General features: G+C 39.8%; 5 protein-coding genes across 6 annotated transcripts; 4 read left to right on the top strand and 1 right to left on the bottom strand.

Moving 5' to 3' along the window:
* Positions 1 to 2,744: 2,744 nt before the first annotated feature.
* On the top strand, positions 2,745 to 4,101 carry LOC126762116 (ketohexokinase-like). Its single transcript, XM_050478640.1, has one exon. The coding sequence runs from the start codon at positions 3,000 to 3,002 to the stop codon at positions 3,963 to 3,965; it is 966 nt and encodes a 321-aa protein (XP_050334597.1). The 5' UTR covers positions 2,745 to 2,999; the 3' UTR covers positions 3,966 to 4,101.
* A 158-nt stretch (positions 4,102 to 4,259) lies between these two features.
* LOC126762114 (uncharacterized) lies at positions 4,260 to 5,776 on the top strand. 2 transcript variants are annotated; one of them, XM_050478638.1, is made up of 3 exons: positions 4,260 to 4,489; positions 4,545 to 5,372; positions 5,599 to 5,776. In XM_050478638.1, the coding sequence occupies exons 1-3, from the start codon at positions 4,366 to 4,368 to the stop codon at positions 5,631 to 5,633; spliced, it is 987 nt and encodes a 328-aa protein (XP_050334595.1). In that variant the 5' UTR covers positions 4,260 to 4,365; the 3' UTR covers positions 5,634 to 5,776. The 2 variants fall into 2 exon arrangements, with proteins under 2 accessions (XP_050334595.1, XP_050334594.1); XM_050478637.1 differs by lacking the exon at positions 5,599 to 5,776 and having other exon boundaries at positions 4,261 to 4,489; positions 4,545 to 5,589.
* Positions 5,777 to 6,135: 359 nt separating this feature from the next.
* LOC126762113 (corepressor interacting with RBPJ 1) lies at positions 6,136 to 7,830 on the top strand. The gene is made up of 2 exons (XM_050478636.1): positions 6,136 to 6,355; positions 6,474 to 7,830. The coding sequence occupies exons 1-2, from the start codon at positions 6,284 to 6,286 to the stop codon at positions 7,695 to 7,697; spliced, it is 1,296 nt and encodes a 431-aa protein (XP_050334593.1). The 5' UTR covers positions 6,136 to 6,283; the 3' UTR covers positions 7,698 to 7,830.
* LOC126762112 (COP9 signalosome complex subunit 1b) lies at positions 7,821 to 9,869 on the bottom strand. Its single transcript, XM_050478635.1, has 4 exons — positions 9,718 to 9,869; positions 8,879 to 9,613; positions 8,146 to 8,817; positions 7,821 to 8,089 (listed from the first exon to the last, which is right to left on the bottom strand). The coding sequence occupies exons 1-4, from the start codon at positions 9,760 to 9,762 to the stop codon at positions 8,006 to 8,008; spliced, it is 1,536 nt and encodes a 511-aa protein (XP_050334592.1). The 5' UTR covers positions 9,763 to 9,869; the 3' UTR covers positions 7,821 to 8,005.
* A 285-nt stretch (positions 9,870 to 10,154) lies between these two features.
* On the top strand, positions 10,155 to 12,385 carry LOC126762111 (tRNA (uracil-5-)-methyltransferase homolog A). Its single transcript, XM_050478634.1, has 4 exons — positions 10,155 to 10,491; positions 10,551 to 10,718; positions 10,779 to 11,916; positions 11,972 to 12,385. Exons 1-4 carry the CDS (start codon positions 10,261 to 10,263, stop codon positions 12,301 to 12,303), a joined length of 1,869 nt encoding a protein of 622 aa, XP_050334591.1. The 5' UTR covers positions 10,155 to 10,260; the 3' UTR covers positions 12,304 to 12,385.
* The last annotated feature ends 129 nt before the right edge of the window (positions 12,386 to 12,514 follow it).

Genomic DNA, 12,514 nt, shown 5'->3' with positions numbered 1-12,514 from the left:
ATACATATATGTATGTAGCTATGCATGTGTTTTCCACTTTCTTTCACTTGTTTATTTATTGCATTATGGTAAATAATATGCACGACTATATGCTGACTGTATATGCACATACTCACATCCAAATATATAACTATGTTTGCACTCGTGTGTGTTGTATTTATTCTCACTTATTATTTTTCACTTTTCAACAACTTTACAACATGCACACACATGCTCAAACATGCACTGCATGGTTGTCATATTTTGTTACACACTGTTGTTGGCATGTAAACTGCACTTGTTGATTTGTATTGATTCTGTAAAAAGCAGCAAAGCGACGCACAACAACACGGCGTGTAAATTAATAAAATATAAATAAAACAAATTAACAAATTCACAAATCAAAACCAAAACACAAATACTATACGTAAATATTTTCAACTTTGCTTTTATCAACGACGAAATCTTGTAGCAAAGCAGATCGCGACCACTTGCAAGCACGAACACATGTAAATACTCGTATGTATTTGTGTATGAAAATGGCACGGTGCCACCACGACGACAACGACAACGGCAACGGCAGGCGACCACTCTCTTTCACCACAATACGCGGAATGAGCGCCGCGGCGGAAACCTTTTGTAAGATCTGCCGCACGAAGAGCGCATTTGTAGGCACAAGCAAGCGCTCTTCCACTAAGACGGGCGTACTCACCATGCACTAAGTCCCTAAAATGTTAAAAACTTAAAAAGTATGCTAACTACTCACTAACTATAACTGATTTGTCAGTTTTTAGTACGATTTTTGATTTCACGCTAAGCGTAAATTATTTAGAAACAGCATTAGCTGCTCTTGCCGCTTTGGGCGTTTTTACAAACATACATACATACATATCAATTTATATGTGTTTATGTAAATATCAATTCCACTATACACCAAATATCGCACTCACCACAATTTCTACAACGCTGCTCACTTTGCTTTGTTAGCAGAATTTAAAAAAGAAACACTAAAATTTTTAAAGCCAAAGCATAAATAAAAAACAAACAAAGCAAATTTAAAAAGAATGGTCGAAATGTCAGTTATTGCAAAGAGTTGACAGATTGGCATATTTATTTATTTTTTTAAACACGCCAAGTCACAATAGCTACTACAATTTGAAATTTCTGTAGGCGCGCAAAGTGTTTACAAACAAGTAAAAATGCGAAAAATGCAAAACATAAAAAAAAGAAATCGTTAATTGTATAAAAAGTTGCAAGTGCAACACACGTACGGAAATGAAAATTAATTTATCACGGATCACATACGGAACGCAACAAGCACGACAAACGGAAAATACACGTCACATCGTCGCGCGAGTCTCTTTACAACTGTCCACTGCGCTGGCTGTGAGCACAGACTCTTCCACCAGCAAGCAGCAACAGCAGCAGCAGCATACTTGTCTTTGCTCACGCGCTTGCTGTGTGTTTCGTACTTTTATTTTTCGTGTTGTTGACACTACGTTTATTTAAGAAGGGGCCACTTGGCGTCCGCACGTTACGGTAATTGTCACTTCAGCATGGCATCGTTGACAGCAACTGACTGCTTGAGCGAAAGCAAGCGTTCATCACTAACCGTCGTGGCTGCAACCACAAAAACAACAGCACAACAAACGTAGTAAATAAACGAGCTGACACCTAGCTTGCCAGCCGACTAGTCAACTCGGGTTGTGCGCAAATAGCTGTTGGAGAACCGGCGCATGCATCAAATGTACGTATTGGCACACCCTGTTGGGAGTGGGCGGACGCACACACGAGAACGCGCCACCACGACGTGCGAGTAACCGGTTAGCATGTAGCATTGTGACACCTACCAAGTGTGGTGAAAAGTGGCTGCCGCAGAGGGTGACCAGCAGACCGTGAAACAAATTTGAAAAGGAAACGGAAATGTGAGGCAGTAGCATTTTTTTATACCCTGAACAGGATATAGAAAATTTGCCGCGAAGTTTATAATACACAGCAGTATGCGGCAGAGACCCAAAGAAATTAAATTAAGCATATCCGTCTGTATATACGTGAATTAGTCGCTCAGTTTTTGAGTTATCGCTCTGAAATTTTGCAAACGGCCGTTCCTCATCGAGCTACTGCTTGTTTGTTGGAAACGCCGTTATCGCACCACTATAGCATATAGCTGTCATACAAACTGAACGATAGGAGTTAAGTCGTTGTATGGAAAACTTTTTTATTTGACAAGATATCTTCCCGAAATTTAGTATGAACTATTATCCAAACCAACAGTATAATATGAAAAGAAACTGTTCAGATCGGACCACCATAGCATATAGCTGTCATACAAATTGAACGATAGGAAGCAAGTCCTTGTATGGAAAACTTTTTTATTTGAAGAGATATCTTCCCGAAACTCAGCACCGACTATTATCCAAAGCAATAGCACAATCTTCGAAAAAACTGTTCAGATCGCACTACTATAGCATATATGTACCGTACTACCGTACAAACTGATCGACCACAAGCAATTGAAATTTGTTGCAAATGAGAGTAGTCAATTCCGTTACTTATGGCAACTACAAACAGCAAACTAATTAATTAATCAATAGATTTTGTTAAAGTGCTCTCTCGACGTACGTTCTCCATGCGCTGATTGAGCGCACATTCATCTCCAAGAAGCTCTGACTATGGACGATCCGCTGGAGTCTAACAAAGAGAGCGTTACGATTGTCGTGCACGTAATAAAGAACAGCAAGCATTAGGTGAGCGATTAGTTGAAATTTGAGAAGCCAGTAGAAAACAGCTGTTCGAGAGACCACAACGCAAACAAATTTTTGATAAGATTTCAATTCAATAGAAAACAAAAATAAGATTACGATTGCGTGCATAGAAATTTGAAGTTTGCAAATATTACAGTGAGAAAAGACAAAAGCCGAGCCCGGCGCTAGTGAACAAGACGCAGTGAGACGTGAAGTTTGTAAAAAGAAAAGCTTGCAGTCAAAAGTCAAGTGGCGCTTGAAGCAGTAGCTGAGATCATGAGCAACACAACAGCAACGTCATCGCAACAGCGGCGCATACTCTGTGTGGGCATGTGTGTACTGGACGTCATACATTTGGTGGAGCAATATCCCGTAGAGGACACCGACAAGCGCTGTCTAGCCGGCTATTGGCAACGCGGCGGCAATGCTTCCAATAATTGCACTGTGCTGCGGCAACTAGGCGCGCCACAGGTTGAGTTTCTTGGCATGTTGAGCGCTTCGCCTGCCTTTGCTTTCCTGTACGAAGACTGCCGCAAGCGTAACATTATTATCGAGAATTGTCCAAGCACCGATTTGGATCCGCCATTCTCTTCGGTCATACTCAACAAAGCGACCGGTTCGCGCACAATCATACACTCAAACCCCGGATTTCCAACGCTGGAGTATGAACATGGCACGCGGCTTGACTTAAACAGCTATGGCTGGGTACATTTCGAAGGTCGCAATAATGCGTCGGTGCTGCAGTTTATACGTGACATACGTAACCATAATAGAGAGTTGCGCAAGCCAAAAGAACGCATACGCATATCCGTCGATTTGGAGAAAATGAAAGATGATATACTTGAGCTGGGCGAGGCGGCTGATTTTGTGTTTCTGGGCAAAGATTTGGCACTACACTTGGGTTGGCGGGAACCGGCGGCCGCTGTAATGGGTTTATATGACAGGCTCGAGCCACAACAAGAGTTGGGTGACACGAAGCCGGCTATTATATGTCCGTGGGGTGCAGAGGGCGCCGGTTGCGTAGATGCGCTGGGCAATTATGCATTCATACCATCGAAGCCGGTCGGCGAAATTGTGGACTCGCTTGGCGCTGGTGATACCTTCTGCGCTGCTGTTATATATGCATTGCAAGTGCTCCAAAAAAGTTTGCAAGCGGCGGTGCGCTTTGGACACGCAGTGGCTGGTTACAAACTGGGTTATCGCGGTTATGATGACATCGCGCACTTTCGGCAAGACGAGTGACGGATGACAAGTGACAAATATTCAATTATTTACGCGCCGGAGAAGCGGAAACTCTATTTTAATCCGTTACAAATATCGCTCGAGTCGCTTCGGGCTCTTCTGTTAGACAGTCACATAGCAAATTATTAGTAAATAATTGTTGACTTCTTAAATAAATAAAATACCTATTTTAAAATTTTAAAAGAATGATGCGTCCACTTGCCGCTAGTCGGCACTTGTCGGCTTCTAGCGGTTTTCTTCGTTTTTGTTGTCAAAAGTTTTGACGTCAGGTTTTGACACATGCTGTCAGTTACAAATTAAACGCTGGAAAAATTTGTGTAAAAACGTTTAAACTCAAACAAATTTATATTTGTATTGCTGAAAACTTTTTATTTCTGATCAAAATTCCAAAGACGTCAAAATGTTTTCCTCAATTAATTTTCTATTTCTGATATCGCTGGCGGTCACCACGTGGATCATACTCTGCTATTTCAAACAAATCGAACAGCAACGCGAGGACCCAATGACCATTGAGGTCCACATGAGTAAGCACCCAGCCAGTTTATAGCCAGATTTTACTTTTGTCTAATACGCTTTCAGATAACGCCTACGAAGACACGCTGCGTGGGAAAGCCTGTTTTGAGAATTATGATATTTATTTGAATTTTCTGGCCATTTTCGCATGCATTTACGCGCTGGCCAAAGTGACAACATACGCCGAAAATTACGTCGCCCAACAGGTGAATGCGCGCTTCAAACTAATGAAGCTGCCGAGCAGTAGACCTCTGGAGCCAACTAACATGGAGGAACTGCATACACAGCATATGCAACTCACACTGCAAATCGACTTCTTGGAGAAGGAGAACGCCAAATTGGCACAACAAGTGAAGCAACTGGAACAGACGAACTTTATATTGGGCGCGCATAAGTACAGAAGCAATACCGCACCAACTAGTGCCATGCGCCTGCTGGCCAACGTTGACAACAACCAAATGCCGCAGGAGTGCCACAAAACAGCCACGAATGGCGTGCTGCATACTTTGAACAGCAACGCAGTTGGTAATGCCGTAGGTGGCGTAGCTGTTACTTGCAATCATACGGAAGCTGTTAATACTGATATGGACGGGGAAATGGCCAACAATGTGCCCGACGGCTTTGCTGCAGCTGGTGGTCTTTTCTGCTTTCGGAATGTAATCATTCAAGATAATCACTTTCAGCGGACACGTCAGGTATATGTGAATGAGGGCAATGTAAAATTGCAATTTCAAGACTTTAACCAAGAAGGTGACCACATCACGCAGATCTGGCAGAAATATTTGGAAATGCAAAAATATGCGCTACAAAAGCCGACCGCGCCTCATAGTGCAACGCAAGTGGCAAATGCTGTGCCTATTGTTGTATCCACCGAAGAGCTACAAACGATGCAAGGTACCGATCAGCTAAGGGGCAAGCGCCAACCACGACGCATCACACACGCCATAGTACCAACAGGCAGCGCTACCAAACATTTAAACAAAACTCACACAACAGCACACACACCTATGCACATACCGCAAACAACGCTGACTTTACCGATACAAATTTACTATAAAAATCTGTTAATTTGTCTATTGTGTTGGTGCTTTTAAGTATTCTCACATCTCAATTTTTACAGGATGCATTTTGACAAATTCAAATAATATGGAATAATGAAAAATATAAGTCGCAGCGGCATTTTTTATTTCTATTAAAAAATCGGTTAATGGATTATATGTTAACAATAAGATTTGTGCCACAGTCAGAACTGTGTTAGAGCTTTGAATCAAGCGAAGAAAGACATTGTCGTCGTTGCCGTCAGATGCCGCTCTGTGCCTCAACAGTTTAAATTCGTTGTGCAATAAAATTAATTTGTTGTTGTTTATGTTATATATATTTTTATAAAATGTAATTTAAAAATTGTAAATTTATATGTGGAAATACAATGTAGGTATGTATGTATATATGTACGCATATGTAAATATTTTTACTTGCATTTAAACCGAACTTGATTTTGATAAGATTTCATAAGATAAATTGTGAAATATTAGAAAAGGTAAACGCTTTTTTTGTAATTTTAATTAACATCCGTTATAAAACAGCACATTGCCCAACACAGTTTGGCTTTATTTTGGTGTTGCCATTCTCTACACTGCTTTGGCAGCATTGCTGTTCTGACAGCTGTAAACAGCTGGTGTCATGGCTTTTGTGTACTATATAAACGCATTAACTTTAGCAGATATCAATTAATTTTCAGCACAAAACATAACTAAATATATTTTTATTTGCGTTAAAAGTGGTGAAAAGCATTCGGTAGCAGTAAAATGGGAAAAGGTTTTAACAATTACATGTGCAAGAAGTTCTTTCACCCAGCTTCTAGAGACAATCTAAAACGGGTAAGACATACGCCAATTTCTAAACAATACTGCTTTGCATTTTTATATTTTTTATATTAACTAATTTTTAATTTTATATTAATTTGTAAACTATAATATATATAATATTGTTTTATAGGTATGGATGGCCGAACAGCAAGCGGAGGCTTACAAGAAGAAACAGGAGGAACTCCGTACACAGTATGAGAAGGAGCAAAATTTACATGAAAACAAAGCTATGCTAAGCAAGGACAGCAAAGATAAGCTAAGCGTGAATTTCATGTACGAGCCGCCGCCTGGTGTGCGCAAAGAACGCGAAAAGGACGCCACTGAACCGGAGTACAAGTTTGAGTGGCAGCGCAAGTTTAATGCGCCACGCGAATCATATTGCAAAGGTGACACGGAAATTCGCGATCAGCCATTTGGCATACAAGTGCGCAATGTACGTTGCATAAAGTGTCACAAATGGGGTCACATCAATACCGATAAAGAGTGTAGTATGTATAGCATTTCTATGAGCGAAGCGCGTAAACTTCATTCTGAAGCGGAAGCCAGTGAGATGATGGCCAAAAATGTGCTGGAAGAGCAGATGAAAGAAGATGGTTTGGTAATGAAAAAATCCGCATTGGAACTGCAGAATATCAAACAAGTTCATCAACAACACAGATTGGTGCCAAGTGATGACGAGGAGAGTGAAATGAAAACGGGTATGGACAAAGGGAACACTGAATTAGCGTTTCTAAAGTCGTTGAGCAAGGAACAGAAACTGGTGTTATTAAAAAAGCTGGAAAAGATTGAAAAATTAAAGAAGAAAAGTGAAAAGCGAAAGTTAAAAAAAGAAAAGTCTCATAAAAGTAAAAAGGAAAAGAAAACAAAGAAAAAGCATTCAAAGAAGTCGAGCAGCAGCAGTGGGAATTATACAGATGAAAGTGAGGACGAAGTTAAAAAAGAAAAAGAAAAGAAGAAGCCAAAAATGGATAAGAAAAAAAGCAGGCATAGTCAGTCAACTGATGATTCGCAGTCTTCCAGTAGTTCATCCAGTTCTGATTCGGAAACTGATGAAGGCTCGAAAGACTTACGGAAAGGACGACGCAGTCAATCACGCGATGAACGAAGGAAAGACTTCAAATCATCTTTGGAAAAAGACAGAGAAAAGGCATATCCGTACAATGAAGACATTCAGTCTAGCCGTAACGTACATATACGTAGGGAGCAGAGTCGCTCCAGAGAGCCTAAAAAGAGTCACAGAGAACGACGTCAATCCAGAGATCACCGATATCGTAGTCGTTCTAAAGACAGAGATAGTCAACGTTCAAAGAATGACCGACGGAACCGTAGCAGATCGAGGGATAGGAGACGTTAACACAGTTAATAACCAGGATAATAATAATACGTATGCATTTCAAAATGTGTAATATCAACTTTTGTGGACATAAATATACATATGTGAAGAGTAATAATAAAACTTTCAAAAACCAGTAACTACTAAATTTAAAGTTGCGTTTGTTTTAGGGAATTATGTTTATGCATTTATGGACCGAAATATGTATGCCGAAAAATAGTGTGACAATTTTTTGCAAATATTTTGTACATGTTTTAATGAATGAAATGCTAAATTTATTAATATGTCAGTTGTGTCCAAATATAATTATCTGAATCCTAGTAATAAATTCAGTTCCTGACGGCGGCGGTAGTGCTCGAACCAGCGGAGACACAAAAGTCGGTGCCGTGATTTCCAGAGTCACGTGGTACATTCTAAACAAGAATATATGAAATATTTACAAAAACCGTAAACGTTGTGTAGTAGTTACCTTGACTTGAATGTGACTTTTGAGCATTGCGGCACGCAAAATGGACATACGCAGACGTCTTTGATATTCTCTACCCATACTTATAGCACGCTCAAATGTGTTGTTACGCTGATCTGCCTCCTTGGCGCATAGTATTTTGTTTTGTGAATCGATACGCGCTTGAATTTGACCATCCAGTATCAATTGCATAACTTCGTTCTCCAAAGCTGGTACACTGCGATTGAAGGCAGTTGCCATTTTCCGCATATCAGCCGATAGATAAGGACTAAAATATTGTATTAGCGCACGATTCCGTATCTTTGTGTAGAGCGTGTTCACATGCGGAGCTATGTACATGTCTAGCAACAAATTGTCGCGAATCTCATCAAGTAACTTTAGGCAGGATGCGTATTTGGATTCGTAGAATTTGAATATTATGTCGCGTAGCTGTGGTTCCAATTCCAAAAACAGCTTAAACGAGCTTGACGATATTACATTTTTCTGCAATTCTTGACGATCGAAGGTGGCTAGTGCACAAAGTCCACCATACATAGCAACATTGTTTTGTGACAGCATCTCAGGGAATTCGCAGTGATCGAAGCTGGCTTGCAAAAATTTTTTAGCCGCTGATTTATATTTTTTAGTTTGTAGTTCAGCGAGTCCCGCTGCGCATTTGAGACGTGTGGCAACCGACTGTGAATCACGATTATTGAATATTGTATATACTTAGATATAAAACACATTATTTACATACCAAATTGGCTTCTTTAGAACCTTCCATAAAATCAGGAGTGCTCTCTGCTTTATTTACATAACTAAGCACATGTGCCCAGTTTTGTAAGTACAACGACACCTTGATAACATTCAGACACATATTGATAACATGTTTGCCGCTAGTGCAATAGTCGCGTGCGCGTGAATAACATTTCAAAGCGTTGGTCAGATCGCCACAGCTTAAGTAGTGATCGCCCAAATCATCATGACCACGTCGTATACTTTCTTTGATAGAATTTGATTTATAATTCTTTAAATCCGAGTCTAATTTCTCCAAATTGAATGCAGCTTGTTTACCCTTCGTTTCGACCCAATTGCTGTCGTAAGCTGGCAAGTCCAGTGCATCTGCGCCAGCTCCGCCACCGGCAGACGTACCAGATTGGGCGGCTACATCGGGTAGGCCGGCAGCACCAGCCTGTCCCGAACCACTACTAGCTGCACCGGCATTTAACTCTAAGAGCTTTTTGTGCAGTGATTGATACATGTTAACGTTATAAGTTGTCATTACATGTTTTATAGCCATTTTCAGGGCTTCCAAACGCAATGTTGGGCACACATCAGCAACAAATTTTAAGCGATATAAAGTTGCCAAGCCCGTGAAAGAATTAGCATATACTTCGAGATCAAGAGATGGGTTCTCAACAATAAGCTGGTGCTCCTCGTTATTATCATTGTCCTCTATGGGCGCGTCTACTTGCATCGGCTCGATAGCATTCTTTTGTGGGTGAGCGAAAACAACGGACAAAGGGTGGTGTACGACAAAGAAACATTGACGTCCAGTTAATCGACTATTCGCTTGATGTATTCAACGCAACTCACCTGTAGCAAAGGTCCCTGTCCTAATGGTCCCGGCATCAGCGACATATTTTTTTGGTATAAATCAGTTAATAACTTATTTACGCCTCTATAAACAGTGGAAATCTAAGATATTTAACTCCTTTACTGCCTGAATTTCGCAAATCGCTTCCACACAGCCGGTTTTGACAATAATTTTGCTTGCTCAGTTTTAAAACAGCTTGCCATATCCAGCAAATTGTTTAATTATCATGAACCCAACCAATTCTTGTCAAGAAGTCGAAGAGCATAATAATTCAATAGATCTGCTTTTTAAATTGCCTTTGTATGTACCTAAGAGGTACTCGTTTAAACAAACTATATTATTTATAATTTTTTTATTAGAATTAAATTCCATTGCAGTCGCATAAGATATTATTTTGTTGGAAACATTATTGTGACTGGCTACTTTTGAAAAGAAGGTGTAACATTTACCACATGTTCAAAGAATAAACATCAGCCGGTAATTGATAATAAATAAATTCTAATAAATTTAAACGCTTGAGCTCGAAATTCAATATAAATACCATGAGCGAAGTGACTAACGAAAATTGCGAACAAATTCCCGACGCAAAAGATGAGAATGAGAAAGAGGGTACGGGTGAAAAAATTGTGGATGAAGCAATTGTTGATGAAACTCCGAATGATGAGAAGTCAGCTAATGTTACAAATGACGAGTTTAATTACTTAAAACGAAATGAATTTACATCCGAGATTTACAAGATTGAAGTACGGAATTTGGGTTATTTCGGCATTGGGGTAAGAGCGTCTGGTAATATTTTTTTAAGTAAAAGTAACATAATTTCTGTCGTACTTAGGAGTTTAAGAAGCTTTTAAAGTCCAAACTAAATCTCAATATGACTAAAATTAAATCGCCGCTTCGTAAAGAGTTCGCATTTGTGTGTTTTCGTAGTGAAGAGGACCAACAACGAGCGATTGAAACGCTTAATGGTTATAAATGGAAAGGAAAAGTATTGCAAGCTGCTGTAAGTTTGAAATTATGATAAACTGATGCATTTTTAAATACGTATGCAATTTTTTAATAGGCTGCAAAAGCGTCTGCAGATCCATTACAGAAGCGCCGAAACGAAGACGCACAGCGGGAGGAGAAAGAGAGCAAACCAAAACGACAACGTACTGCTGCTGATGCGATATGCCCCTACGCTGCCTTTCCGTATGACGAACAGCTACAAAAAAAGAGTAGTGAAATGGAGGAGCTTTTGAAAAAATTCACAAACAAATTACGCAACACGAACCATGCTGCCAAGAAACAACTGAACGAGTTCAAATTCGCTGGTGTTAAGGCGTCTCCACAAATCGATGGATACCGCAACAAAAATGAGTTTACTGTTGGCAAAAATGCCTTGGGTGAAGTTGTAGTCGGCTTCCGTTTGGGCAGTTATGCTGACGGGTCCGTAGAGGTTTCAGAAATTCAAGACTTACCACATATACCCGACTCGGCTAAATGGGCAGCAGAAAGTTTTCAACAGTTTATAAGAGATTCAAACTTTTTGCCTTTTAATCCAGAGGATAATTCGGGTCATATCCGACAGTTGATGGTACGTACATCTGCTCATACGGGAGAGATAATGCTGGTTGTCGGTGTTTATTCTTCCAATTTGAAGGATACTGAATTAGAAGATTTGAAACAGAATTTAAGGGAATATTATGAAATATGTACCGATGCAGTAAAAGGTTTCAAATGTACATCGTTGTATTATCAAGATGTGAAGCATCGTGAAGCCGGTCAAGTGGTCTCACCTATAGAACATATTTCTGGTAGCACTCACAACACTGATACAATACACAATCTATCTTTTAAAATAAGCCCGCTGGCTTTCTTTCAAATAAATACGCAGGGTGCCGAAGTACTCTATGATAAAGCTATCGAATTGGCCGCACCTCAACCACATTCCACGGTGTTAGACATTTGTTGTGGTACTGGCACGATAGCGTTAGCCTTCGCCAAACATTGCAAACACGTACTTGGTGTAGAAATTGTACCAGATGCAATTAAGGATGCCGAATTCAATGCTGCGGCTAACTCAATTGAAAATTGTAAGTTTTTTGCTGGTAACGCTGATGATTACATACAATCGATGGTGCGAGAAGTTGTTTACGGTAATGCACCTGGAGCGCCGCTGGATCTGATTGCTGTGGTGGATCCACCGAGAGCTGGACTACGTAAGTGTTTGTATAACAATTTACAAACTAACAAATAACATTACATATTTTCTAGATAATAGATCCATTGCTGCAATACGTGCCGCTACGGCAATAAAACGTTTGGTGTACATATCTTGTAATCCAGCGCATGCACAGCGTAATTGGATTGAACTGGGCCGACCTGAGTCAAAACAATATAAGGGGGATCCCTTCTTTCCCAAAACCGCCATTGCAGTAGATATGTTCCCACATACTACACACACCGAACTAGTAATGTTATTTGAACGCGCGTCCCAATCAGTTGATGAAGGGGAAAGCAAAGAGACAACAAGCAACGAAAATAACGGTGATACAGAAATTGAAGGAAAAGGAAATGAAATTGATATAGAACCAAACAAAAATTAGTATTGGTTGTACTTTTGACATTTTATAAACTTTTAAATATACTTACATACTAGATAGATATGTATGCATAACACACTTTAAACATTTGTATGAAAAATAAAATTAAAGCAATATAGTAATATTTTTTTTAAAAATCCTTTTCCTTCATACAATTTTTGGTTTTGAAAAATTTGAATGGGAATTGCACTGAATCCGGATAAAGTATTCGTTA

The sequence above is a fragment of the Bactrocera neohumeralis genome, chromosome 6 (assembly GCF_024586455.1).
Source record: "Bactrocera neohumeralis isolate Rockhampton chromosome 6, APGP_CSIRO_Bneo_wtdbg2-racon-allhic-juicebox.fasta_v2, whole genome shotgun sequence".
In the NCBI taxonomy this organism is placed as follows: domain Eukaryota; kingdom Metazoa; phylum Arthropoda; class Insecta; order Diptera; family Tephritidae; genus Bactrocera; species Bactrocera neohumeralis.
The sequence above is the reverse complement of the archived record's forward strand: the minus strand, read 5'-3'. Positions and strand labels throughout refer to the sequence as shown.

Excerpts from the sequence above, each read along its gene's own strand:
- LOC126762116 (XM_050478640.1), top strand. The coding sequence starts at position 3,000 with ATGAGCAACACAACAGCAACGTCATCGCAACAGCGGCGCATACTCTGT.
- LOC126762114 (XM_050478637.1), top strand. The coding sequence starts at position 4,366 with ATGTTTTCCTCAATTAATTTTCTATTTCTGATATCGCTGGCGGTCACC. Across the intron at positions 4,490-4,544 it reads GACCATTGAGGTCCACATGA|ATAACGCCTACGAAGACACG; the intron begins GTAAGCACCCAG and ends ATACGCTTTCAG.
- LOC126762113 (XM_050478636.1), top strand. The coding sequence starts at position 6,284 with ATGGGAAAAGGTTTTAACAATTACATGTGCAAGAAGTTCTTTCACCCA. Across the intron at positions 6,356-6,473 it reads CTAGAGACAATCTAAAACGG|GTATGGATGGCCGAACAGCA; the intron begins GTAAGACATACG and ends ATTGTTTTATAG.
- LOC126762112 (XM_050478635.1), bottom strand. The coding sequence starts at position 9,762 with ATGTCGCTGATGCCGGGACCATTAGGACAGGGACCTTTGCTACAG. Across the intron at positions 9,614-9,717 it reads GACAGGGACCTTTGCTACAG|AATGCTATCGAGCCGATGCA; the intron begins GTGAGTTGCGTT and ends CACCCACAAAAG. Across the intron at positions 8,818-8,878 it reads GTTCTAAAGAAGCCAATTTG|TCGGTTGCCACACGTCTCAA; the intron begins GTATGTAAATAA and ends CGTGATTCACAG.
- LOC126762111 (XM_050478634.1), top strand. The coding sequence starts at position 10,261 with ATGAGCGAAGTGACTAACGAAAATTGCGAACAAATTCCCGACGCAAAA. Across the intron at positions 10,492-10,550 it reads TGGGTTATTTCGGCATTGGG|GAGTTTAAGAAGCTTTTAAA; the intron begins GTAAGAGCGTCT and ends TGTCGTACTTAG. Across the intron at positions 10,719-10,778 it reads GAAAAGTATTGCAAGCTGCT|GCTGCAAAAGCGTCTGCAGA; the intron begins GTAAGTTTGAAA and ends ATTTTTTAATAG.